General features: G+C 39.2%; 1 protein-coding gene across 2 annotated transcripts; it reads left to right on the forward strand.

The window, feature by feature from the left end:
• Positions 1 to 210: 210 nt before the first annotated feature.
• fgf11b (fibroblast growth factor 11b) lies at positions 211 to 26,549 on the forward strand. 2 transcript variants are annotated; one of them, XM_008332183.2, is made up of 6 exons: positions 211 to 792; positions 1,110 to 1,385; positions 15,427 to 15,537; positions 16,991 to 17,094; positions 21,821 to 22,019; positions 22,720 to 26,549. In XM_008332183.2, the coding sequence occupies exons 2-6, from the start codon at positions 1,193 to 1,195 to the stop codon at positions 22,854 to 22,856; spliced, it is 744 nt and encodes a 247-aa protein (XP_008330405.1). In that variant the 5' UTR covers positions 211 to 792; positions 1,110 to 1,192; the 3' UTR covers positions 22,857 to 26,549. The 2 variants fall into 2 exon arrangements, with proteins under 2 accessions (XP_008330405.1, XP_008330404.1); XM_008332182.2 differs by having other exon boundaries at positions 211 to 553.
• The last annotated feature ends 14 nt before the right edge of the window (positions 26,550 to 26,563 follow it).

Raw genomic sequence — 26,563 nt, forward strand, 5'->3', positions numbered from 1 at the left:
TCTCTCTCTCGCTCCCTACCTCTCTCTCTCCCTCTCTCCACCCACCCTTCAGTCAAAAATGATGAAGCTTTTTATTGAGAAGGTCGTTGTTGTAAAATAACAAAATATACCCTCTCCCACATTTTCGGACCACGCTCATACTCGCGCATCACAGTCTTCCCGCCTTCCGCCTCCCCCCCACCCACTGGCTCACTCTTTCGCATGAATGTCACCTCTACTGACGGTGGCGGCTGGAATTCACGCACACCTACTCTCACAAGCACTCATTGACTTTGGATGGGGGGAGGAGGTGGGGATGCTGGAGTTGGAGGAGGAGGAGGGAGAGGAGGAGGTAGAAGGGACACTCGGTGAGGAGGACTGTGGGAAAAGGAGCGTGCCATAAGAAACAGAAGAGGTGAGGGTGTCCCCGCGTGTCCATGTCTCCGGCACCGTTCCCGGCTTCTTTCCTTCATCGAGAGCCAACATCCAGCCTCCAGTCCTACATCTGGATTAAAGTCAGCGGGATTACCGCCCGGACTCTGCACTCATTGTTCCACGCCGCCACATTTGAACGGTGGGCAAAGTTGGACCTCCGTGGACAGCAGGGATGGCGAGAAACACTTCGCATCTTTCTGTGATTTTAAAAGCGTCCTAGCATCTACAATGATTTCGTTTTTCTTCAGCGAGAGTGTTCCGCCTCTCGAAACTATCTAATCGAATCGTCTCTGTAATCGTCTCCTCAAGTGGTTACTTATTTCTCCGATATTCGTCACTTTGGAATTGCTTATTTGGTTGCATGTTCGAAGGTGAATGGTGAGTGGTTAAGGGGGCATAGAAATTACCATAATTACCCCACATTTTAAGCTAGAATATTCTAGGTCTGGACTTCATGTTGAAAATGTGACTGTGACACTTTTTTTACATGCTCTGTTTTATACCCGGATCCTTATTTTGGGAATGTGGAGAGGAGGCTTTCTGTTGAACTTAAGGTGAAGTTACATGTCTTCCACTTTGTCCCTCTCAAAGGGAACACCCACGCTAAACTCTCCTCTGCTAACCCACTTAGACGTCCAAGTTTCCCTGTGGGGATTTTAGGAGAAAATCATCTGACCTAGTCTCGTTTTTGAAAGGAAACACCAGAGCCAGACCAGCAAAGGGGGCACTGAGAAGGAAGGAAGGCGCCCCCCTCCAAAAGCTGTGAGGGGGGTGGAAGATGGCAGCTCTCGCCAGCACTCTCATCAGACAGAAACGGGCAGTCAAAGAAGACCATGCCAACCGACCAGTCGCCAACAAGCGCCGGCCTTGTCCTAAAAGCAACAAGTCTTTGTGCCAGAAACAGATTTTGGTCCTGATCTCCAAAGTACGTCTGTGTGGAGGTCGGAAAAGTCAAATTGAAAAGAAACCGGGTGAGTCGTAGTTTTACTTAAAAGTTTTGAACAAGTGTCTGGCTTTAATACCTGACCTATGTTAGGACATGTCTCACTTGGTATTTTTGATACGTTTTATCATCACGTCCTAGAGTAGTACTGAGCCGTGTTACATTTCATTTGATCAGAATCAAAAATTTGAGAGGAATTCGTTGAAGGAATTCAGATACAGATTTTTTTCTCTTTTTTATAGCTTCCTCTGTACTGGTGAATGCTAACTGCGTTAAGTAGCCGTGTAAGGTTCAACCATATTGTTGTTTAGCTGGAATGCCTGACAACACAAGTATTGGGTGCTAGGCAGATAACTACCCTATTTTCCGGACTATAGGTTGCTTAAAGGAGAAGATAAAAAATATATATATAAGTTGATCCAGAGCATAGGTCTCACCAGTGCCCTCTAGCGGCTGTCAGTGTGATAATAACAAACATGTGAAAGTATATATTTAAATATATAAGTCGCATCTAAATATAAGTCGCAAACCCAGCCAAAGGATGAAAAACAAACGCGAATTATAGTCTGGACAACAATCCATTTGCTAGTTGCATATAGTGTTTCTATTCAATCTGGAGGTACCACGATTAGTTTACTACTTGGCCACCAACACTCAAATGAACAGAAAAATACAATAGAAAAATGCAAAAATATTATTATTTCCAACCAATCGAATTGACATAAACCGAACAGTTACTTATTAAACACACGTTTGATCATGTAATCTTTTTAAGGAGATGAAATGTAGTTTGGTTAGGTTCAAATGAGTTTGAATGAGGGTTCAGTTCAGTTCACTCTGGTATGTGACAAAGAGACAAATGAAGGTCTGCCAAACAAGAAAATATGAGAATGAGTAAAGGTAAAGTAGAAGAGGTTCTCGGCCATTGGTCTCAGGTCAGGAGAAGCCAGGAGAATATTGGGAACAAAACACGTTTTTTTTTTAATTTTATGTGAGTTCCCAAACAGAGAATGTTTACTGAGTCTAAACAGGTCCCAGGTGGTACTAGGTTCTATTTACTTCCAAGGATACGTTGTTGTGTGCACGGTCTTGTGTTCTATCTCCATATTCCACATGTTCCCTGTTATCATCATGGTCACTTCTCATGCTTTACTTTCTCTAATAATTTAGATAAACCTAAACTTATATTACTTTAATTTTTGTTCACCCTATGTTGAAACCAATTTATCCTTCACTACTAGATGTTGGTGTGGTGCCTCCCTTGATTGATCTTGCTTGAAAATTTCTTAGACAGCTGTTTATCGCAGTAATCATTTCTTTCTCCATGTCGTCCACCTTGAAGGGCAGATGGATTTGGATAAAGCAACATTTACATATAAGTTAAGGCCTATTTATTTAATTTTCTTTTCTTGTAAGACCTGGATATTACATATAAATAAAATAGTATAAACTAGAATAGAGCAGTAGTAGACAAGAAGGAAGACAATAGGGGCACACAGTGGAAGAGTGGTTAGTGCTTTTGCCTTACAGCAGGAAGGTACCCTGTTTGATTTTCGTATGGAGTGTGCAGTGGTGTCCCTGTCTTCGTAATTTTTCTTAAGGCACAGTGCAAAACTATGTAGGAAGAAGTTAATATGAGACCCCAAATCAGGCATGAGCAAACTAAGGCCCGGGGGCCGGATGCGGCCCGTTCAGCTTTTTAATCTAGCCCGCCAAATTTTTCCAAATGATATAAATTATTTATATTATCATTGTACTTTTGCCTTTTCCCTGCAATACCCACGTTTCCCCAATAGATGGTGTAGAAAATAGCCTTTATGCATAACTGTTCAATTTTAGGACAGTTGTGACCCGGAGTCAAAAACTTTGTCCACACCTGCTCATCCTGTCAGGGATATATTTGCAATAAGGGACCCACGCCTGCTCTTTCTGTGGTACAAACATTACATCTGCTCACACAAGCTACATTTATTACTGCTATAAAGCAAAAGTCCATTGTGCAGAGATGAACATAAAACCTGCTTATGCTTGTGGAGGGAAGCCCACATGTGTAAGCATGGTTTTTTGTACCGTAAACAACCTGTTCTGACACGCTCGCAAGTCAGTGCATTTCTTTAATGCTTTAGTTAAGAAGGTTATACTGTCAGGGATATATTTGCAATAAGGGAAAATAAATTATACTTGGAAAAAAAAAATTAAATGCCTGTCTCATGATAATGAGAAACTAAATAATAACTCAAATGATTAAAATATTTTAATCTGATTAATCATATATAAACATAACTCAAATAATTGAGTTACAAAATGTAGCATCATAGAGTTGATGGATTTTAGTCGTCACTGTGCTTCCATAGTTAGAATGCATGCAAGTAAGGCATTATGTTATATTAGTGGTTTTTAATTATTTTTCTGTCACGCCCTCCCTTGGGGACGGAAATGTTTTCACGCCCCCCCATACCTTCCTGACTTACACCCCCGCAAATTGAAGTACTAGTGAGAAATTGATAACATGGATATTTTTATCTGTACAAACCACTGTATGAGTTGCTGCCACCTAGTGACTGGAGGCTTGTTATCGTTCATGCATTACAGCAGTGGTACACTTATGTCCATATACATGCCATATTCCATTGGAAGCACCTCACCCCCCTTTATGGTGGGGCGGTAAAGTCGTGCTCTAAGAGGAGTACAGTAGCACCATGGCTCTAGCTTTGTGCGATTACGCCGGTGTTTAATAATTAAATTTCGCCATTGTGGAAAAGTTTTTTTTTTTTTCATTTCTTTTTTTAATTGCTATGTAGGTTTGCTCGTTAAAATGCTTCGGTTGGTCATTTCCGAATGATAATGAAAATATTTGTACACTCTTTTTACACTCGAACCAAACTAATACCTAAAATAATAACAGGAGTATCCCTCAGGTCATTTGAGTTTGGGACCCCTGGATTACACCTTAAATTTCAAGTGAAACCTACTATAAGAAACACGTTATTTAAAGAAAAATATCTTTATCTGCCTCTTTTGACCAGTAGGTGGCTTGGGGAAAATTTCTGAGGACAACAGAGTGCAGTACTATTTTTCCAACGCACACCCAACACATAACACAGAGAGGGGCGCTGTTTTACACATCATAAGACGGTAACTCAAAGAGACAGAGGAGGAGACAACAGTGTTTTCAGTAAATAAATGACAGTTAGATTCCCTTTCCTTGGCCACTGCATTTGACCATGAAAAAAGTAAAGCTAACTAGGAGTATTTCTCTAATTTTAAATCTCTGTCACTCATCGTGTAGTAGTGCTCCCCACAGTTCCCTGTCAGTTTGTTCAAGCTAGACTCTGACTTATTCATAAAACCCGATGAACCCCCTGCCTCCTCCATCTTTAATGCCTTCGTCTGCATTAAAGGTTACGCACCTTAACACAGGATACAACAATACACAGTAGACGTTAAAATCCTAAAAAATTCAACAAGGAAAAAAACAAAAAACAAACAGCGTTACGTTAACACTTCTGGGCTTCAATGTAGTAAAACCACACAAGGCTGAGTCATTTAGAAACTATCGCACTGATATAAGGTGAGGATATAAACTAATTGTAGCAGTCAATGGGCGTTTCGGTGTTCGGGTTGAGAACCTGAGGGGCTGGGCGACAGTTGGCGCACAAAGGTTGGCCCGGGCCGGCGGGCAGCAGACTGAATTACAAGGAGAACTCCAGCAGAGGATAGCATTTAGCTGACCCCAAGAGATCAGGGCTGCAAAGTCACTTACTCAACAACACCTGATCAGACATTGCAGTGTCAGGTAGCTTCTAATCAGAAACTTATTTATTGTGACAGGGGTCATGGAGAGAGAGAGAGAGAGAGAGAGAAGGAGAGGAGAGGAGTGGAACAAATGTATGTACACAAAATCAGGCTAATGTATGGACCAAGGCTCGCATCTGTGCAAAAATACAGACTTTAAAAAAGATCTGAGTAGTTTTACTTAAAAAAAAAAACTGTTTCATAACAGTGTGGCTTAAGCATTTTACCACTCTTTCTACCACTTTTTCATGCTGCTACGAAATAGTCATTCATCACAGATTTGCAACTGTGAATCCGATCCACAGCACAGTCTGTCTTTTGGGAGGAATAATAGACGTAGAAGAAGAATCTCATTTATTGTCATTATACAACAGACACATACATAGAAAGAACATTTGTCCTCTGCACTTAACCCATCAACCCATTCCTGGGGAGCAGTGATTGCTTTCCGAAGCGCATGGGGAGTAAGGGAATTTGTTGCTTGCTTAACATGCCAGAGCTGGCCAATGTCAAAGAAGTATCTGTTTTGTAATCATGTATTTCATGCATGATCTTTTGCTCTAAAATGTATTTTTTTCCAATTTTCTCAGAATACTAAACAGATCTTGCACAACAATGCACAACATTTCGACTAATTCGGAACCATTTAACCCAACGTGCGGGGTCAGGGTGGTGCAGTGGTGCGAGTCTTGCCTGTCATGACGTACTGTAGGCCCCTAGGTCCAAATTCACCTTATGCTCAACACTCAATCTTGGTGGATCCGAGGAAAGAACTGTGCCAAATCACTGTTTGGAACACAGGCTGCCGCAATATCAAGCTGACATTTTTAATAGTCGGAGAAGTTGGATTTCACAGTTAGAAATAAAAGACTAGAGAGCACGTTCTGAACCAAAATAAGATTTAAGATGAATAAGATAAAGATTTTTTAGATGATTAAGACTTGAACAATGAGTTGCATTATTATCGAAGTCTCTTGTTAAATACAGTAGTTATAATGCTGTTTTTTTACTGTTTTACTACCTAGTTTGCAGAAAGTCAGTGCTAGCATAGCTCTGCGAATAACAGTGTGACATAAGCCCACAGTTTATGTAATACCTGAATGATGGTTTCAATGGGAAGATGGTAGCGTGTGGAGAGAAAAGATGAGAAACCACAGGGCTAAATAAAAAGTACAACAGTAAAACAGTTGGCTTAAATCATTAACTTTTTCCTTTGTTTAGAAATTATGTTTTGTAAAAGGTACAACACCAGATATACAGGCCTGGATGCAGTTAGTCTGTTTTCCAGCAGGGGTCTGTGTCGAAAACAATGCTCTCTGAACAAGATGTTATAATCTCTTTTTACTTGATTTTGCAGGAATAAGGACATATAATTCAAATTCTAAATAAGTAATAAGTATTTTAAAATTGTTAAAATTTTAAGGATTTTAAAAAGATATCAAGATGGAGCTGTGACACAGTGAATCTCCTTTTTTGTAAAATAATGTAATGGACTTTTTTTTGTCATGAGTCATTTTGCCAAACTGAATTTTCTTATCACTACTTTAATTGGAATATTACTTTAAATTGGAAATTTTATTACATTCTTGCATTTTTTTAGTTTTTGAATTTAGTTATAAAAAAGACAAAAACAGCCAATTCTAGAAAGAGAAAAATAGAATTTAGAGGGAATACATTCTTTGTAAACTATATCCAGTCTTTTTCTAAAGTTTGAAAGGTGTCACTAGAAAGATAAAAATAGGACTTTGAGGGAAAACTGCAATAGCAATGTTGGTACAATATGGGCCATTGGCTTTTTCTAAAGTTTGAAAGGTGTCTCATCTAGAAAGAGAAAAATAGAATTTAGAGGGAATACATTCTTTGTAAACTATATCCAGTCTTTTTCTAAAGTTTGAAAGGTGTCTCATTGTCTCTCTTACACTAGATACTACAAGTGTTCCGTTTTTAGACATACATACAGTACGATGGTTATTTTTAAAATTGGAGTTGGATTTTGAATTTAGTGTGTGTACACCTACTTAAGTAAAACGTTAGTTAGTTAACTCAAAGCTTAGCATTGTGAACATGACCTTAGTCACAGCATGAGCCTTAATTAAACACTTCAAGTCAAAGATGCGTTATGTGAAAACAATGGGACATTTTTATGGTTTTGAACAACTAACCAAATATAAAAAACAAATCATTACTCAGTCAGGTTAACAACAATGTAAAGTCATGTAATGTCACTGCTTTTCTCAATAGGCTTTGTTGTGGACAGTAAGCAAAAAAAAAAAAAAAAAAAAAAAATTGACTTTCAGTTTTGGCAGTGTACCAGTTCTTCAAACAACTACACTTCAAAGAACCTGAGCCATCTCTTTAGCAGTGACAAGGGCAGATAGAACTTAGCCCAAATGAGAAAAAGAGAATGACGATGAAGGACGCCTACAGAGGTAATAATGAGAGAAACAAAGTGAGGGAAAGGGGCATGAATGAAAAAAAAACAACCATGAAGTAGGCCACTCCAATATCAAGGACATGGCTGTGTGCATCCACGTTATTTAAAGAACAGGATACATTCTTTGTCTTTTGGGGGTTTTTTTCTGTACAAGGTCACTGCAGCAATGACCATTTCCTTCTGCCTAGCAGTTCATCTGCACAGAACACAGAAGTAGGTATATTTGCCACAAATAAATCCTTATTAAAATAATACAAAAATGTATATTTTATATACAGGCTGTGTTTCCATTCTTGGTAGAACTTGAGCAAAGCCTTTCGCAAGTTACAACTTTGAAATGTTTTTTTAGTTTTGTGAAAAGAAAAAGGAAAAAAATGCTCAGCGTAGTGGTTAAAGTTTCTGTTTTCTCTGATTTTGCAGCTAACCGTTTAGCACATGCGTTCTGTGTCAGAACAGGAGAGGAAGCTGATACCCCTGATTTGGTACATCATTACAGCAGGGATGACTGTTATTAACTTTTGCCGATACCCGATATACCGATATTGTCCAAACACTTGATTTCCGATATCAACCGATAACGATATTGGCCTGGTAATATTCATTTATTTATCTGTACAAACCACTGTATGAGTATGCGATTAATTAAATGAGCTGCAATGCTGCCATCTAGTGAGCTTCGGTTTAATATACAGCCATTTATCCCCAAAACGATTTTTAGGGCACATGTCATTTGGCAAATCCCAGGCATTGCGTTATTGGCTTTTCATTAATATTACTGAAATCCAATCCAATAATAACGGTCGGCCGATATTATTGGACATCCCTACATTCCAGTCATTTTGTAGGAGATGACCTGAAGAGTGAACCTGCCACTGAGTGCAGTTTGTGGTAAACCCTTCCTAATTATTAACATTATATAATTATTATTAGAATAACATTTTGAGCTGAAGATTTTTTTATTTGTTTGGCTGTCAATTGAAGGAAATCGGAATCGTCAAAAATCAGTATTGAAATTGTCCTCAGAAATCGGTGCACCTCTAGATATAGCATCTGGATTTTAACTTCCCCCTGTGAATGTTGGCTTTGACAAAAGCTCTTTTGGACACAATGATTTTGTTTGGTGGCAGATGAATCCGAAACGACAACCTGCCAGTGATATTTGGTCCAGAATAATAATGATGACGTCAGTTGAATGCTGCGAGAGACTGTTATTTCCGAACTTTATCTCTGTGTATTCACAGCTCTCCGTAGAATCATTACATTTTTCAGGTGCTATCGGTCCATTAGGTATTCATCCAAGGTCAATATCAAATTTCTATACGGTGAAAGTAACCTGCAAAAAAAGTAAGAAAGAAAGGAATATCTTTTACAAGTATCAATATCAATATGATTTCAGTGATGGGGAGGACAGAGAGATGTAATCCTCCTTTTCTGCAATCTTCCCTCCCACACTCAACTTACACTGCAGTTTAAATATACCAACATCAATTGTATACAGTTGGCATGCCTCTTCATTGAAACTTGACTTTTTTTGCATTTGCAAAGACAAGACCGACGGGGTTTGCTTCCAGCATTGGATTATGTACATGTAAAAAAAATATCTCTCACTCACAGAAGTTAGGTAAACTTTCAATTCAAAAACATGTTTGGCAGGATATCACTCTTCTGTCCGAGTGCCAGGTATTTAAAGTAACACTCCCCATGGATTTAGTTTTTTCTTTCATATCAATGTGGGGAGATTTTTCTTTGCAACAGAATCAGAAGGTTTATACAGGGGGAAAAAACACTTCAGTACAGGCTTTCATTGTTCCTGTGCAGTTTAGTCTCAGGTGAATGTTTCACAGTACGCAACTTGACACAGATCAGGACCATGTGAAAGAGCTTTCATTCTATGACAGGGGTGTCAAACTCATCTTGGTTCAGGGACCACATACAGCCTGATAAGATGTCAAGCGGGGAGGACCGGTACATTACTAACATAATTACCTATACATAACATTAAGTCCTTGTTCTTCTCCTTTGTTTCCATGCAACTAAGTACAATTTTATTAGACAATCTTCATATTTAATGAAATATAATTTGAGGAAACATCACAAACATGATGCACTTGTGCATTTTCTTATGAACTTTATCAAGCGTGCCAGTTTTGGCCCACGGGCCCTATGTTTTACACCCCTTGTCCTATGAGATGTATTTGAGGTATTGCAGTAACTGGTATGTTGAAGTTGCTATATGTAAAATATTACAACATTTTTAAAGGGCAAAAAAAAAAAGTTTATGTTTATGACAGTGTTAATGTATAGATTTATTAATTAACTCATGACATTAGAATCACAGTGACATTTGCCTCACTTCCATCTATTTAACTCAAAATATACATAAATATAAACTAAAATATATAAAAAGTCATATACAAATAAAGGTAAACTATTTATCTTGAGTGTAGTTTTTCACAGAAAATCCTGACCACTAAATAAAATCTGTGTTTTTTCCGTCTTCGTACTTCAATATATACTTATTTTAACCCCGCAGTGCCATACACTAAACATACATTATTATTGACGAAGCCCTGCATCACTCAACACCTTGATACTCAGGACGTTATTAACTGCCACTGACATGCTCCTGCCAAATGCTAATGAAGCTATATAGCCAGAAGGGGGTGGGCGTGAAAACATTTCTGTCCCCAAGGGGGGGGCATGACAGAAAAGCTATATAGCCAGAGGCCACTGTGGGTCCTGTTTGCCTCAGCTCATGTTATTTTATTGTTATTAGAGTTTAAAAAGTTAAGTTGAAAAGATTAGGCCACAAACACCAAAGGTCATGAACCCTCAAGTACGCTCTACATAAGGACAACCAGTAGTGCAGGAAATATCGAGGAGGAGCATGCGGTACACACCTTACTGACTGATTAAAGTGTTGAACATATTCCAAAGTATTTATTTAACAACACCTCTGAGATGGGTGATGCTTCTGGTCTCCTTAGATAGCAGGCGGTTCTGACCTTTTACACTATGTCCTGAGCTACCTGGTAGTTAGAAGAGTTTCTTGGTTTCTTTTCAAATATAGAGAAAATCAAGCACTCACACTTAAATATCATAGCAATGGCCAATTTAGGGAAGTCCAGTCAACACAAGGAGAGAACATGAAAGAATCAATCGAAAATCTTGCTTCAAGGCAACCACCATTCCAATCAATGTGTGAGCAAAATTGCTAGTTGGAAACTTGTCACATTTACATTTAAAATCTTAACGTCATTCCTCTGTAGCACCCTCTATCTAACCCCCTTCATTGGCTCTCTCTCTCTATCCCTTTTTTTTTTACTGAAAAGTCCTTCATCCTTCATTGTTGGCGCTGGATTGTTAACAAATCAGCTTTTATTAATTCATTTGTTCTTCGCTGCTTCCCTCTCTTCCATCCCACAAGATTGATAATTACTAGCAGCACTGTGGAGCTCATGGCCTAGTTATGGATGAAGAACAAAAAAAAAAAAAAAAAAAAGGAATCATGAGTACGTTTTATTAGAAGCACAGTGAAACAACACACAGGAGACACAATCCCACTTTCCTGCACGCATGATGCGGTGCACATATAGTGTAGCGTATATGTATGTGCGCAAGCATGCATGCATGCATGCACGAGGAGTGAGAGCTGAGGCGTACTCAAACGGACAGCAGCTGAGTACGAAAGACGGCAGCGGTACGAGAATGGACTGCGGGTGACGGCCACATGTAAACCCCCCCCCCGTTGTTCAATTTGGTCAAAGCAGAGGGAGAAATGCCCTTGGCTGCACAATCATGCAGGTCCTCCAGTCTCTAGTAGATTCGGATAAACACACAGAGAGATAATGAGAAGCAACACTTATAGCCATACACTGCACTGATTAGTAATAACCCCCCCCCTCCCACCCGCTTCCCCCCCCCCCCACCCCCCCCTCTTTTTCACAGCCAATACGCCGCACCCGCTGCTTATTTTTCAGAGCAATTACGCCGCAGCGAAGGGTTTAAATGTCCTTGATAGCAGCCGTGATGCATGATGTGATTACCACAGGTTCTTATGTGCACTGACCTCATTTGCACAGACACATGCATAATTGCTGTGTGAATGGTTTTGACTCCGGGACTCGGCTCAAGTCTCCCTCTGGTATTTTCGAAAATGATTATCAACATCAAGTGTAAATTGATGAGGGGCATCCCTGTGTGGACTGCGCCGCACTTACTGCTGAGGCTAGAGAGAGGCCCAATTTAATAAGCAAAACGCGCTGGCAAGTGTAATGATTTGACGCTCGCGCTGCTCGCAGTTTTGAACGGGGGGTTTTCACAGAACAGCCCCAGTGGAAACGTCGGGGGGGTGATGTTGATGTTGGTCAGACATGGGACAGAACATTAACAGAGGTTAAAAAAAAAGGAAAGATTTGTATGGGATAAACTCAGGGGTGTCACAGTTCCCCTTGAAGGTTCAGTTGTAAATGGAAGACTGTATAGATCAGGGGTACCCAACCCCTGGTCCGCGGACCAGTACCAGTCCAAAGGTCATTTGGTACCTAAAAAAATCTAGTCATATCAACTTGCCTTCTTTATTTAAAGATAATCTGGCAATCTTTTTAAAATAATGTCATTTAGACTCTGATACAAAAAGATGTTTTATTTTGAAAATTTAATGGTCTTGCAATGCTTAGCACCTTGTTACTGCTCTGTATAAACGGGTGGTACTGGCTGACTAGTCCTTGGAACAAAAAAGTTTGGGGACCGCTGGTATAGCTGTAATTACTCCATAACAGACTAATACGTGTTTCTTCACTTGATTATTATTTATTCAAGCTACAAATCTTGTTCATTGCTATGTAACAAAAAAAACTTTAATTTCTTAGGTTAAGATGCGGGCCGCATTTGGCCCCCGAGCCATGAGTTTGACACATGTGCACTAACTATACCAAGCCCTCTCCTGCACGAAGATCTACTTTAAAACATAGAGGCCTCTTGTGAAGAAAGGAGGGATATGAAAAAAAAAAACAGATTTAATTACTTTTTCTGATAAGCCACTTCATATTAATTTATATAATGATATTAATTTTAGGGATGTCAATAATATCGGCCGACCGATTAAAAATAATTAATAATAAAAATAAAATGTATCCTAGGCAAATGCTAATGGAAAAATAAATGTGCCATTGATTATTTACAAGAAAGGACAGCAACACCTGTTACTGTTGAGAAAAGTGCGTCGTTTAATAAATAAAGGGATATGACTGGATTCTTTTTGAGTAATTTAGTAAAACTGAAGTACATTTTTTCCACTGTGTCCCGGTCCCAAATAACCCACGTACCGGCACCAGTCCCCAGACCGGGGATCGAGCAACCCTACTTTACATGCTGGCAAACCATCATGCACAACAGCATCCGTGGGTGTTGTGTAACTTTTTTCTGTTCCGTTTGAGTTGCTTTTAACTAGCCTAATATTTTTCAGGAAACGTTTCGAATAATTAATCGTAGCGCTTAATATCTTAACTCAACATCTAAATGTGATATCGAATTATCGTGGCATCCCTATCCACTGCTCTTTTGTTGTCCTCCTTTGCTCACTGCTCCCATCCCTGGTCCTCCCACTTTCCTTTCTTCACCTCTTTTACTCACATCCCTCTCTTTTGCATCCGGCCGGGATAAGTAATCACAGCCTTCCTGCTCTGATGGGATGCTATATGAGGTTATAAGGTAGGATGAAAGCGCGTGTAATTCAAAGAATTAAAAAAAAAAAAGATCAAGCAGAAGTTGAGAGAAGAGGGAATTCTGTTTGGGAAACACACTGAGAGAAGCAGATGTACGCATGTAGGAAGGGGAGTAGGTCACGATTTCACTAATGTTTTCACCCTGGCACACTTCCTGTGGGAAATAGACCTACAAATCTTGTTCTTGCATCCTCTTCTGCTTCCTCCTGCTCTCTGCTCTCATCCCAAGAAGAGAAGCAGATTGCACAGAGCCCTGGGTCTTTCCCCAGAGACTGTGCACGAGGGCATGGCTGCAGTTTAGGAGCGGGAAACTCCTAGATGGCCTGTAGGTCTCATGGGAATGTTTTATTAACTGCTCCTTCATCCATGTTTTATGTCCTAGATTAGTGCTGCATTGAGGAGGACTGGTCACTTCACTGGGCCTGACCATGACTAAGTGAATCGCTGTGACGTCTTAGAGCCGCTGCAGGGATTCTGTCTGTTTCTGAAATTAAGGCAAAGTAGGCTGCAGGGACTCCGCTCATGAAACATTCAGCCAGTCAGTTTGAATCTTTTATTTAGCTGGAAACAACCCTCACATATGGCTTTATTCACTGCTGCCCCCTACCTCTCGCTTAAAAAATATACTCGGCGTGTAGTGCACAGCAGGCTGAAAATTGCAGGAAATTCAAACGGCAGTCTTCAAACACAGACTTGACATGTCCAAGAGAACAGTACTGTTTCAGTCAGGTAAATCTATGGTAGACTTAGTCGACTGAAAGCATCTCCAGAATTTCCAGTGATTGAAAAAATGCATCAATCTCTTTTGGAACAGTTTTAAGGTTTGATTCTCCAATACGGGCGCGGAAACAGTTGTAAGAATGAGGAAAATAATGTGCAATTCTCCAATAAATACATACAATTAAAACTCTGTTAGCTGTAATGCCATTGCACACGAGCCCAAAGAAATATTCTTGTATCATGTGCCACAGCTGTGGCTCTGCTTCTGAAGTGATCAACCTACCCGATTAACCAATGTTAATCGTTCTTACCGGAGCTCTTCTCCATTCGTCCCAATGCGTTACCAAAGTGTTCATTGTATTGCATCATGGTCTTCATAAACATAATGGATTTGTTATTTCGTTTTTATTTAAATTTCATCCATAAAGGGTTCGGAGATAAAAAGAAATTTAAAAAATTGTGCCTAGGTGCAACATTTGAGTTTCCTATGATCAACACTTTGAATACTAGGTTTAAAAAAGGCAACAGTTTTGTACAAAATCAGAATACGTGGAATTTTTGTCAGTTTTAAATGGACTTAGAAAGGATTTCAGGTAATTGAATTCAAACATCCCAATTTGAAATGGATATTTAAAATTATACAATAATATAATTATTGATTGATTGATTGATAACTGATACATCAATTATTTCTTCTACTATCAGATTCGAGCATCTACTCGATGATAATTACTTTCTTATGGTTCTATTCTGCTGAGTATAAAGTCACTAGTGTCACATGACTTGGATTTGTTCTCACTATTATTTGTGAGTCACAAATGTTTTGATGCAGAACTAACAAAAGCACGATGTTTTTTGATTAAATAGTAAAGGACAAAATGGAGAAAAAAAATTGTTGTGAAGACTTCAGTTCACATTTTAATGTTTTTTATTTGATTGTTTGGACTTTTATTGACTTATTTTAATTGGCTGACATATAGTAACTCAAAGTACTCTCGTATACCTGCACCCATTACAGGAGGATTACAGAGAGCAGTGCGCTCTGCTGGGTTATTAGTGCTTCATACTGATTCTTTTGTTAATTAGTAGCGGAGAGAAAGAAAGCTCTGCTGGGTTATTAGTGCTCCATACTGATTCTTTTGTTAATTAGTAGCTTCAGTTATCAAACATTGTCGTCTATCCAAATAAGAAAAAAAAAAAAGTTTTTATAATGAATGAAAATGGATCTAAGTTAACATATACACAAGGTCTTGAGAAATGGTCACATTGGACCGACCGTTCCTTTTTCCAAATTATTAACATAAATCAGCAGGGCTCATGCTAACTGCAATGCTAACCGCTTCCGACAAATGCACCTGTCAAATAGGATGTTGTTTTGCTGTGCCTCCCTGCAGAACCACAGCTGAAAGGCATCGTTACACGGCTGTACAGCCAACATGGATACTACCTGCAGATGCAGCCTGACGGCACCATGGACAGCACAAGGGATGAAAGCAGCACATTTTGTGAGTGGATGTAGTTTGTGTCTATACCTCACTGGATTTGTTTATAGTCGTGATGTACAATTTTAACCCAATTATTTACAGTGTCAACGACAGCACCGGTTACAGGAACTGAGTTAAAAAAAAAAAAAAAAAGAAGCCCATCTGTGAGCAAGCTAATATTCTCACTGGGAGCAAAGACTCAAAGATTGATTGAGCTAAACAGACACGGCACACTGTGGGATTCTGGCATCTGTCATGTTTGTTATAATTTATGTGGGAAATAACAATGCTTCAAAATCCCAGTAAACCTGTCAGCGTAATATATGCACTCGCCAAAATTCGGAAGTGGTGTCGACATATCGCATAAGGATATTGCCACAGGCATATCCTTTAAAACTAATGATAATGACTTGACCAAACTGCCTTCTAAAGTTAAAGGTGTGTCTAAAAAGCAGTTGTAAATAAGGTTCAGTACAACCTTAGAGTTTAAGAAACAGTATTATTTCTTATTAACTATTCATTTAAATATTAAAACCTGTTCACCTTTAAACTGCAAATGATATGCAGTCATAAAACTATTACCACTGACAGGTGAAGTGAATGATTACCTCTTTATCGTGGCACTCCATGGGAACATTGACAAGCAAGGATTTCAGTGAATTTAATAGTGATGGGTAGATAACTGGGACAGAACATCTCCACAATGGCAGCTTTTCGACTTCCTGGTCTGCAGTGCTGCGTATTTTTTTAAAGTTTTCCAAAAAAGTGAAAGCTATGGACTGACAAGATAGTCATGGTGGGCCAAGGCGTATATAGATGCAGGCAGAGGTGGGAGTATAGAGCACTAAACGGAATGTAATTAAGTAAAAGTATCTTTACTTAATTACTAAAGTAAAAGTAAAAAATACCATCGAAACATTCACTTGAGTAAAAGTAAAAGTTACTTTGTTACTTCAAATTACTTGATGTACCAAATAAACATTCACTTGAGTAAAAGTTACTTGGTTACTTCAAATTACTTGATGTACCAAAGGACGAGTCCTACATCCAATCAGTAACTAGTTGTTTTTAATTGACAATTCAAATTCAACACATTTCATTTTTCCCCCCAGTAATGGGTTCTTTCACAGTGTAGCAAAAGTAAAAGACTTAAGTTAAAATGTACTTATACTTATAGTATATGTATTATAATAACTATTCGTTTTAACAACCTTTACAATGATCCATGACAAGAGTGTGAACAAATGGAGGTACTGCACGTTCCTGCCTTTGCTCCAAGCTCTGTTTGTTGTGACAGAACATGTTGCTACCGTCAGGGTTTTGAGGCAGTACATGAGTAGAGTGAAGGTGACATGACATTGTGTTTACGCAAACATAAACACCAACACCAACAAGTCACAGCAACGGGGTCTCTCTCTTCCTTCATTCATACGTGTTCTTCCTTCCTCTCCACATTCGTCACCTCTCAATTCAGCACAGTTTAACCTGATTCCAGTGGGACTGCGGATCGTGGCCATTCAGGGCTCAAAGACAGGCTTCTACCTGGCCATGAACAGTGACGGATATCTCTACACGTCGGTACGTATGCTGCACAGAACTAAATCATGATGTAATTTAAGGCCCGTCAATTCAATTCCATAAGACATTAATACGTTAAGATAAGATAAGTCAATGTCTAAACCAGAGGTTCTCAAAGTGGGGGGCGTGCCCCTGGGAGGGGGGGCAATGCCATTGCAGGGGAGGCGTGGATGGAGTGAAATTAATATTTGGTAATAATATTGCAGAGAAGGCCACAATTATTGCTGTTTTTGCCCTCGCTCATTTCTGAAAACAAACTGTCTATTTTTTTTTTTTTCAGTGGAGCCTGCAAATATTTTCTAATGAACCAAAGGGGGCCCATCAGAGAAATTTTGGGAACCACTGGCCTAAACTAATTTACATTTGAGGAATTACATATGTGTATTACAATTAAAATCTATAAATCCAATCTGTGAAAGTCACTCTTGCTGCTGATTTCCGTGTCTTTCAGCAAAGTTTCACTTTTGCGTTCAATTTATTCAAAGCAAGTCTACTCATATTTTTTAAAGTCGGAAACACACAGCCAGGTTGAGAGTATTCTCCCTTTCTTCCCCCCCGGTGACACCTTACCATGCCCCCCCGGGGTTCCCGCCCCACTATTTGAGAATTACTGGCTTAAGTGCAGTCCTATTACTCTCAAGTTATCAAAACGCAAAAGGTATCTCAAATCGTTTTGGACAATTTAAGTGACTGAAATTGCTTATCCTGGAAAACAAAAGAAAACAATTTAAAATTAATGTCCTAATGCAATATATTATTATTGAATGATGGGAATGAGAGCAGGGGGAAAGCACAGCAAGAGAGATTTATTTCTAGACAAAAATAAAGCAGATCAGAAAAAAATAATATTAATTAGCGAAAGCAACAGAAAGCTCATCAAGTGCTACACGTCATTTAGATAAATGACTTAAAATGCACCAATAAGGATAGGCAGTTGATCTCAGTGCGGCGTGTCCTGGAATAATTAAAGGTCAAATCATTCGGTAATCAGTGCTACTAAAATATATTTTATACCCTGATATGGAACAATAACAAACCCGAGTTTAAACACCACATTTGAGGAATTACATAAGCGTATTACAATTAAAATGTATAAATCCAATCTGTGAAAGTCACTCTTGCTGCTGATTTCCGTGTCTTTCAGCAAAGTTTCACTTTTGCGTTCAATTTATTCAAAGCAAGTCTACTCATATTTTTTAAAGTCGGAAACACATAGCCAGGTTGAGAGTATTCTCCCTCTCACGCCCCCCAGTGACACCTCACCATGGCCCCCCAGGGGTTCCCACCCCACTATTTGAGAATTACTGGCTTAAGTGATGGCAGGAGTTTGTGGTATTAAATGTAGCGTGATACTGCACGTCTTACATATGGCTTTGTCCTTAACACCCATGACCAATTTAGACTCAAATTATTGGGCGTCTTTTGACTCTTCATCTGCAAAAGAAATGTTGTCTTCTTCAAGTTCCGTTTCAAACATTTCAAAGTGCAGTCCTATTACTCTCAGGTTATCAAAACGCAAAAGGTATCTCAACTCGTTTTGGACAATTTAAGTGACTAAAATTGCTTATCCTCGAAAACAAAATTTAAAACAATTTAAAATAAATGTCCTAATGCAATATATTATTATTGAATGATGGGAATGAGAGCAGGGGGAAAGCACAGCAAGAGAGATTTATTTCTAGACAAAAATAAAGCAGATCAGAAAAAAATAATATTAATTAGCGAAAGCAACAGAAAGCTCATCAAGTGCTACACGTCATTTAGATAAATGACTTAAAATGCACCAATAAGGATAGGCAATTGATCTCAGTGCGGCGTGTCCTAGAATAATTAAAGGTCAAATTATTCGGTAATCAGTGCTACTGAAATATATTTTATACCCTGAGATGGAACAATAACAAACCCGAGTTTAAACTGTTCAAATACAACAGGCCAGTGTATTATATCTACTCTACTGTCCGGTGGTAGTAAGTACAATCGAAGTACACGTTGGCAAGGAGGAGCTTCCTGACTCAGGTAGCACAGATGAAATCAGTCATGAAAGTCGGAGATAGAGGTAAAGTGCAGGCGGTGGAGACGCTGAAATTGTGCTCTGCATTTTAAAAAGGTTCTTCCCGTCTTGGGAATTCTCATCACGGACACTACGTATTGCCTTTCTCCTAGGCTTTGATTTAAATTCATTTTGGCTTGAGATGCTTGTTATGTAAGGCACCCAAGCCTTTCAATATGTCATGGTCGAGAAAAAGGGATTTTATTTTAGTTTCCGCAATTTTGCGGGGAGGGGGGGGGGAGTTATTCAACAGTCACTCTTTTAAATGCGCAACGTTCAACGCATAATGTGCAGTCATTCGGTTTGACAGTTAAATGCTTCCGTTTGATTTATGTCCCTCATCCGGGGTTTGTCTCTGTAGTTCAGCTGGGGTTACCCCAAGGTCATTAAAGAAGATGGGTTGGCTACAGAATAACACTGCCTTCATGTCGGGGCAGGTGAAATGGCCATTGTCTTCAGTCATTACGGTAACTCACTCTATTATAGGGACATTGATGTCAGTCTGTTACCCTTTTCTTACCATCATTTTTTTTTTCTCAAGACCCTTAGAGACTACCTTGAAGGATTGGGACTCTAACGTCACCAACATTTTAGGAGACTAATTATGAAGGGTAATATAGGAGGGGCAATCGCTGGTGTCATTTCTGAGTTTTTGATCGGAAGGATATTTCATTTGACCGACGGGATCCGGGGATCCTTGTTAGCTGAATGCTTCAGCCCTTGGGGATGTGCAAAGATGTCGGACTCTCCTTATCCTTTTCGTTCTAATCTATTTTATAACCGGGCAACCTCTCTGTCCTCTCCGAGTGATCTCCCGTCTCTTCTTCAGTTCCCCTTCTGTCTCCCACACTTTCCACACCGCCTGCTCTCTGGCCTGATTAATAATGAATGGAGCAGATCATCTATCGATCCCATCCTCTTTGTGTTAGCTCAGCAGAAGATATCACACCTGTCAGAAGATACTAAAATAACTTTGCGATGCAGTGGGCGATGGTAGTGGGAGATTTTCTTTCAGGGGTGAAGCCTCATTTTTGTTATTGACATGAGGGTGCCATTTTGTAGGGAATAAACAGTGTGCAAAGTGAATGAAGTAAGGACATCAAGTCCTGAGTTTAAATTCAGCCCCGGACAGTGCCTCCATGTGTGAGCAATGACCCATGATTAGGGGGATCTCTTCCTTCTAAATCCGCATGTATAAAGGGAATAAGACGGTACCACATACTGGACTTTGAGGAACTCCTTATTTTCACTTACACCATTCAAGTGCAGTAACTTACATCTTAAAGTCTGATCCAGACTTTGTAATAGATTAAAAAAAATACAAAAGTCCAGTTACTAACTAGTGTTGTTTCTGTACTGTGACATAATCTCCATGTATAAACAAATGTAGAAAATAAGCTCATTCATCTCAATGAATCGACAGGTCTTAGCTAAAACTAGCTAAGCTGTGCTTTTCATCCTATCAAGGCGTTTTACCGGTATCAGGTGTAATACTGAAAATGGACCAAACGTGGTTCAATGTCACATGTTGAAATACATCAGAGACCCTTTGTTAGCAGACCGATATTCACTATTGCAAAAGGTTTGGGTTCTCGTGAATGATGCTAATGTGGTTACAGAGGGAGGTATTCAAGATAAAGTGCACTTGTGAAGCAGGAAAACAAAACATTCTTCTTCTCTGTTATCATAATTGCAAGCCAGTTGTTAATGCATTTATGCATTGAAAAGCATTAGGAAAGGGCAATGCAGACAAAAAAACACCTTAACAGTATGATAATAACAACAATAACACAACAAGAATAGCACACTAATTATAATTCCTAGGAAGTGTCAGCTTAGTATAGTTTCACAACAATGCAGCAAAAACACGAGATAAAGAAGAAGTTATTTTTCGTGCAACGGGGGAATGTTGCAGCAGCGGAGGCAGGATGTGAACAAAAAACAATTTAAAAAAAAAAAAGGACCCAATGTATTAATGTATTACAGGGCATAAAATATACCGAGATGAAAAAAAAAAAAGAAAATCCAGAATGATTTAATGAGTTAAGACTTGGAAATTATTGAAATTACATACAGCAGTTATAGAAAAGAACAGCATAGCTTATTCTTATTGAATATATGCAGAGGTACATCACAGACTATAAGTCATATATAAATTAAAAAGGACCACGCTTCTATTCCTTTTTACCCAAATGCAGACTATTTCTTATTACCTATTATTACAGTAACTTTCGGTGTTTCTGTTTACGGTTTCGGCCAACAATTTTATTTTTGGTGCATCCCTTATATATATACATATATACACATATATGTATATATATATACACACACACATACATATATGTATATATATGTGTATATATATATACACATATATACAGATATATGTATATATATGTGTATATATGTATATATATATACATATATCTGTATATATGTGTATATATGTATATATATGTGTATATATGTATATATATGTGTATATATATATTATATATATATGCTTTACATGTACAGTATGTAAATGTACAGTATGTAAATTTGTGGATTTGACATTGTTAGCGTAGGTGTCAGTGTGTTCTTTTCTGTTTTCCTTTGGGTTTCGTATATTTAGTATCATATTTTTCTTCGTGTATTAACATATCTTTGTGGGGTTTTTTTTGTTTTTTTTTTTAGGAAAACTTCACTCCTGAATGTAGATTCAAGGAAAGCGTGTTTGAGAACTACTACGTTACGTATTCCTCCATGCTGTATCGTCAGACCCAGTCAGGACGGTCCTGGTACATTGGTATCAATCGTGACGGCCAAGTCATGAAGGGCAACAGGGTGAAGAAGACAAAGGGAGCGGCGCACTTCCTGCCCAAAGTTATAGATGGTGTGTATACTTTCTGTCGATGCAGCAAAGTTCATATCAGTCAATGAAATGACAGATAAGGTATTTAAAAAGAGGAAGTGCTGAGGGGATGACGTGTTTTTTTTTCCTTCAGACAAGGACATTTTAGTCGCAGTCGCTGCAGACTTAAGATGAAGCCAGAAAAACACTGTGTGACTGACTGATATCTGCCATACTTCCACTATGTTTACAGTGAGAGCTTTTGTCCTAAATTGTTACCAAAGTAGTGGTAGCACAGTTAAATCTAGACTTTTGCCGTTTTGACCCTGGCGCTGGGCGGCAAAACTAGTTTCGCTTCGGGTTTGCGTTCACCCCACAAAGTAATTAACTAATCCACTTTGAGATGGGCTAAATGAACTAAGTCAGATACAAAATGGATGGATGGATGGATAGATAGATAGATAGATAGAAGCAGCAACAGCTGTAAATAAACAGGAATAGCACACAATAAGATTAGATAAAATTACAAACAAGAGTAGCAGCACACCATCAAAGAATGGGGAAACCGTAAACAGTGGATTTTAGTAGATTAGTGCGTCAATAGTAGTGGATGATTAGAATTAGTGGTAGTAACCCCTATGAGAAGGAATCCCATATTAACTAATATGGAAGTCGGTGTGGAAACCTTGGCGCTGCATTAACTGCATCCCTAATTGTCAAGTAACATCTATTTATTTCACAGTTGCAATGTATAAGGAGCCGTCACTACATGAGCTCAACACTGAACCAGTAAGCCCTCCTCGGAAAACAATCAAGACGTCCGATTCACCTTCTCCCAAGAATGGACATAAAGAAGGTCCCAAGGCCGATGCTTCATAGCAGAGGAGAATGAGGGTGGGACAACAAGATGGCAGTAGGGACACTGACAACATCCAGTCACTCACTCTACTACGACAAGGTCAAGGGAATGCCTCCTGTGGGCCACCGTAATCCAGAAGTGCACTGCGGGATGCTAAGTGTCAAAGGGTCAGCGTCCACCAGCAGTCCACAAAGGCTGAGAGTGGAGTCCACCCTCATTAGTCATAGAAAGAAATCCCAGAAATCCTTTCACTTTTTGCTACTCTTTTTTGTTTTTAAAGTCTTTTACCCTTTTTCTGAGCAATATACTCATATTTCTGCTTCACTTCTCCTTACCGGACCACTGACAACATCAGCTTTTTTGAAACATCAACCAAATGTCTCATCCTGAATCCCAGTATATTCATCACCGGTGCATTTCCCCAGCGTTGACTTGACCGTCATCTTAACCTCTGGGGCCTGTTTTTTTTTTAGACATTAAGGTGGCATCACTGTGGCACAGCCAGCCTTCCAGATACCACATGCCAAGCAGCTCAGCAATTCATGAAGGTCGGCTAAAGCTCAAAGTGAGATTAATCAGCTCAGAGAGGAAAAAATCTACTGGAATCCCAGGTCAGGCCATCGAAGGAGCAAAATGGGTGTTTGGGATGACATGGATAAAACCCATTTGATTACAAAGAATACAATAATGTTTAGTAAGTATTTGAAAGCAAAAATTGAAATGACAGCTAAGTTATAAGTGGCATTGACCGAACTTCAGAGTGTGCTAACCCAAAACAGAGTCTTGCTTGCACACTTCAAAATCATTTGTTCCAGGGTGGAACATTTTAAACTCTTAACCTAGGCTATTATTGAAAGGTATCAAAAAGCAATGGCATATCATAAGCAAAAAATATTCCCTTTTTTTTTTTTTTTTTTTTTTTTACAGCACTGTGAATGACTGAGAGAGAACCACTCGCTCCTGTACCAAATTGCCCCGTAGTAACATGGAACCATCTCATTAAAGGCAGCACAGGAAGAAGTGGGTCAGGTTTTAAAGACCGGTGTGGGTCTGAATTACAGCGAGTACTTCACTCAACATCTGCTGTCAGCATGAAGGCAGGTTTAAAGCCAAGCATCAAAAAGAAAAGGAGCCTCCCAGCTGGGGCACTTGCTAATCTGAGGATATCAGCAAGCTTAACCACTCAGGTCTGAGTGTGGTTGCATTTTAAGCATCGCATACACGGGGGCTCGGTGCAGCGTGGGCGAGAGAGGGCGCAGTCTCAGAGGTTAAATAGAGATGCATCACATGTTGGGGCGTCTGCAGCAGATGGGACAGAGCAGTGTTTTCAATGGTCAGGAAATGGGGGAAAATTCTATTTTAAGCACTTTTGGGAGTGAGATACAGTTCCTGGATGGCTCCATATGTGATTCTAATATGCATCAAAGTCAAATGTAATGTTTACTTTAATTATAACCCAGAAGAATCAGAAGACCTTTTTGAGTCAAGGTTTGGAAAATTTTTAAAATGTTGGGGAAATTGGGGTGGCAGTTGTGGCTTGGCGGTTAAGCAAGCGGATTTGGTTCAGAAGGTTTAAGGTTCGAGTCCACCAGCTGCCAAGTTGACACTGAGGTGATCTGACCATGGCACCACCTGCTCACTTTGGTGATGGGTTAAAAGCAGAGGTCACATTCCGTTGTGTGCATTAGTGTGCCGTGTCACAACGACAAATAATAATTCACTTTGGCTGAAATGATGGTTGGTTTCTCCCTAAATGAACCTTGGACTTAGCTGTAAAGTGTTTGAATTATACTTCCTGCAATTTAAAAAACAAAATCAAAAACATATGGTAATGTATTTATTTCGGAGCTCATGATAAATCCAAATCCTCAAAATCAAAAGTAATATATAAAATGTAGTAATTGTAACTGTTGTGTCATTGATGATATTGGTTTCTCATCAAAAGGCAATCTCTTTGACAGATCTGTTCTATAATTATTAATTGTGGATTCTAAATACAAGCTGTCAGTACTGTGAGTGCTACTGGGTAACTCAAAGGGCGTTTAGGTAAAATTAATTTCAGCAATTTTTTTCCTTTGGGTAAATATCTAATAGAACCAAAACAAAACTGCTTGCTTGCTGTGTCAGGTGGATCACTGCTGGGGCTCCTGGAAGAGTTTTTAAAGGAGCTTAACTGGAACGAGGTGCTTCGGTGATGGTGTCTAGAGGGTAACAGAAATGTGAAGATGGGTTACGGAAAGGTGAAACAGAGGTCATGAGGATGCTCTGTGCACTGTGGGTAAAAGTACGTCAGAAGCTCGGCGCTAAGGATGTGAAAAGGTGCGTGCGTGTGTGTGTACGTACAGGCAGTTATTTGGGAAGTGCGAGGGATTAGCATGTGTTTTCTCAGGGGACGCTGATAAAGAATTTCTGCTGTAAAGCAAGTGAGAGTTTAAGGAAGCAGAAGGATGGGATAATGAATGTGTTACAAAGAGGGATGTAAGACACCGTGGGTTCTTCGTGACAGGAAGTGTATGGAGGAATTATTTTTTCAGATTTTTTTTTTTTTAACGTTGTACTGTCGTTCGGTTCTAACGATTCTGATTTTGTCACTTTTGTTCTTTTTTTTTTGCAAACCATAAATATTGCTGCTACAATCCTTCCTACAAATGAGCGAATCCAGGATATTTTGTTACTGTTCGTCACTCCACTCTGATAAATGGGGCACAGCAAAGGCTTCTTTATCACACACTTCCTTAATCTGCCTTAAGATTGGTGACGGTTATCCATGCTAGATTTCTTATTTGAGAGTCAAGAACAAAAAAAATGTATGAACTGAACAAGAAGAAGAAAATAAATTACAAAAAAAAAAATACATTTTATGTTGCCGTTACGCTTCACTTTCAAATAAAAAATACACTATTCATTATTTTTAATAAAAAATGTGGCTAGAGAATGTGTGAAACTAAATTCATGAAGCCTTAAGTTGCGCTCTTGGGAGGCTACCACGTTTAAATATCGGCGCTATTATAATTATTGATGAGATTTAAATTCGTAATAACAAAAATACATGAATGCTCCATATATTCCTCCATATATTTCCTGAAGAAAAGACACTAAAGAAAGGAAATCTACAGGTTACTGCAAGTGTAAAATTGACCGGAACAGACGAGGAAACTTTATGCTGTTTGTATCTGGTGTTCAAAGTAAAAATTATAAACGGTAGGAGTCAGAGCTGTGAAGTAAAAGCCATGTCGTAGGTACAGGTAGTGATAGGTACTGACGTTATTGTGCAGGTTCTTCGAAGAAGTCGAGAAGTTATTTGTGTGACGCCGCATATTTTAAACGTCTGGACGAGAGGGAGAAGGTAGAAGCTGAAACAGAGTAAAACAAACTCTGTCTGTACTGTCGTTGGTCTGTTTGCTTGTGTCGAATACCGTCGCTTAGTCTGTGTGTGTCGTGTGATGATAAGATCTGTGTGTGTGTATCTGTGATTAAGAGTCAGGTAAGACAAGACAGAGGCAAGGGGAAAAAAAAATAAAGGGCATGAAGCTGAAACTGTGATCGATAGACTCAATAAAACATGAACAAGAGGACGGCCACTATTGGATGGGTACAAAAAAAACAACCCCACCCCGCCCCCGCAAGGTCAGAGCAGGGGTATTTATATGTTCATAATGAAGTGAGAGGGATCAGTGGTTTCGATCTGTAAACTTGGGGGGGGGGGGGAAAAATTCCAAAATATCTG

Source organism: Cynoglossus semilaevis, chromosome 19 (genome assembly GCF_000523025.1).
Source record: "Cynoglossus semilaevis isolate Cse_v1.0 chromosome 19, Cse_v1.0, whole genome shotgun sequence".
NCBI classification, from domain to species: domain Eukaryota; kingdom Metazoa; phylum Chordata; class Actinopteri; order Pleuronectiformes; family Cynoglossidae; genus Cynoglossus; species Cynoglossus semilaevis.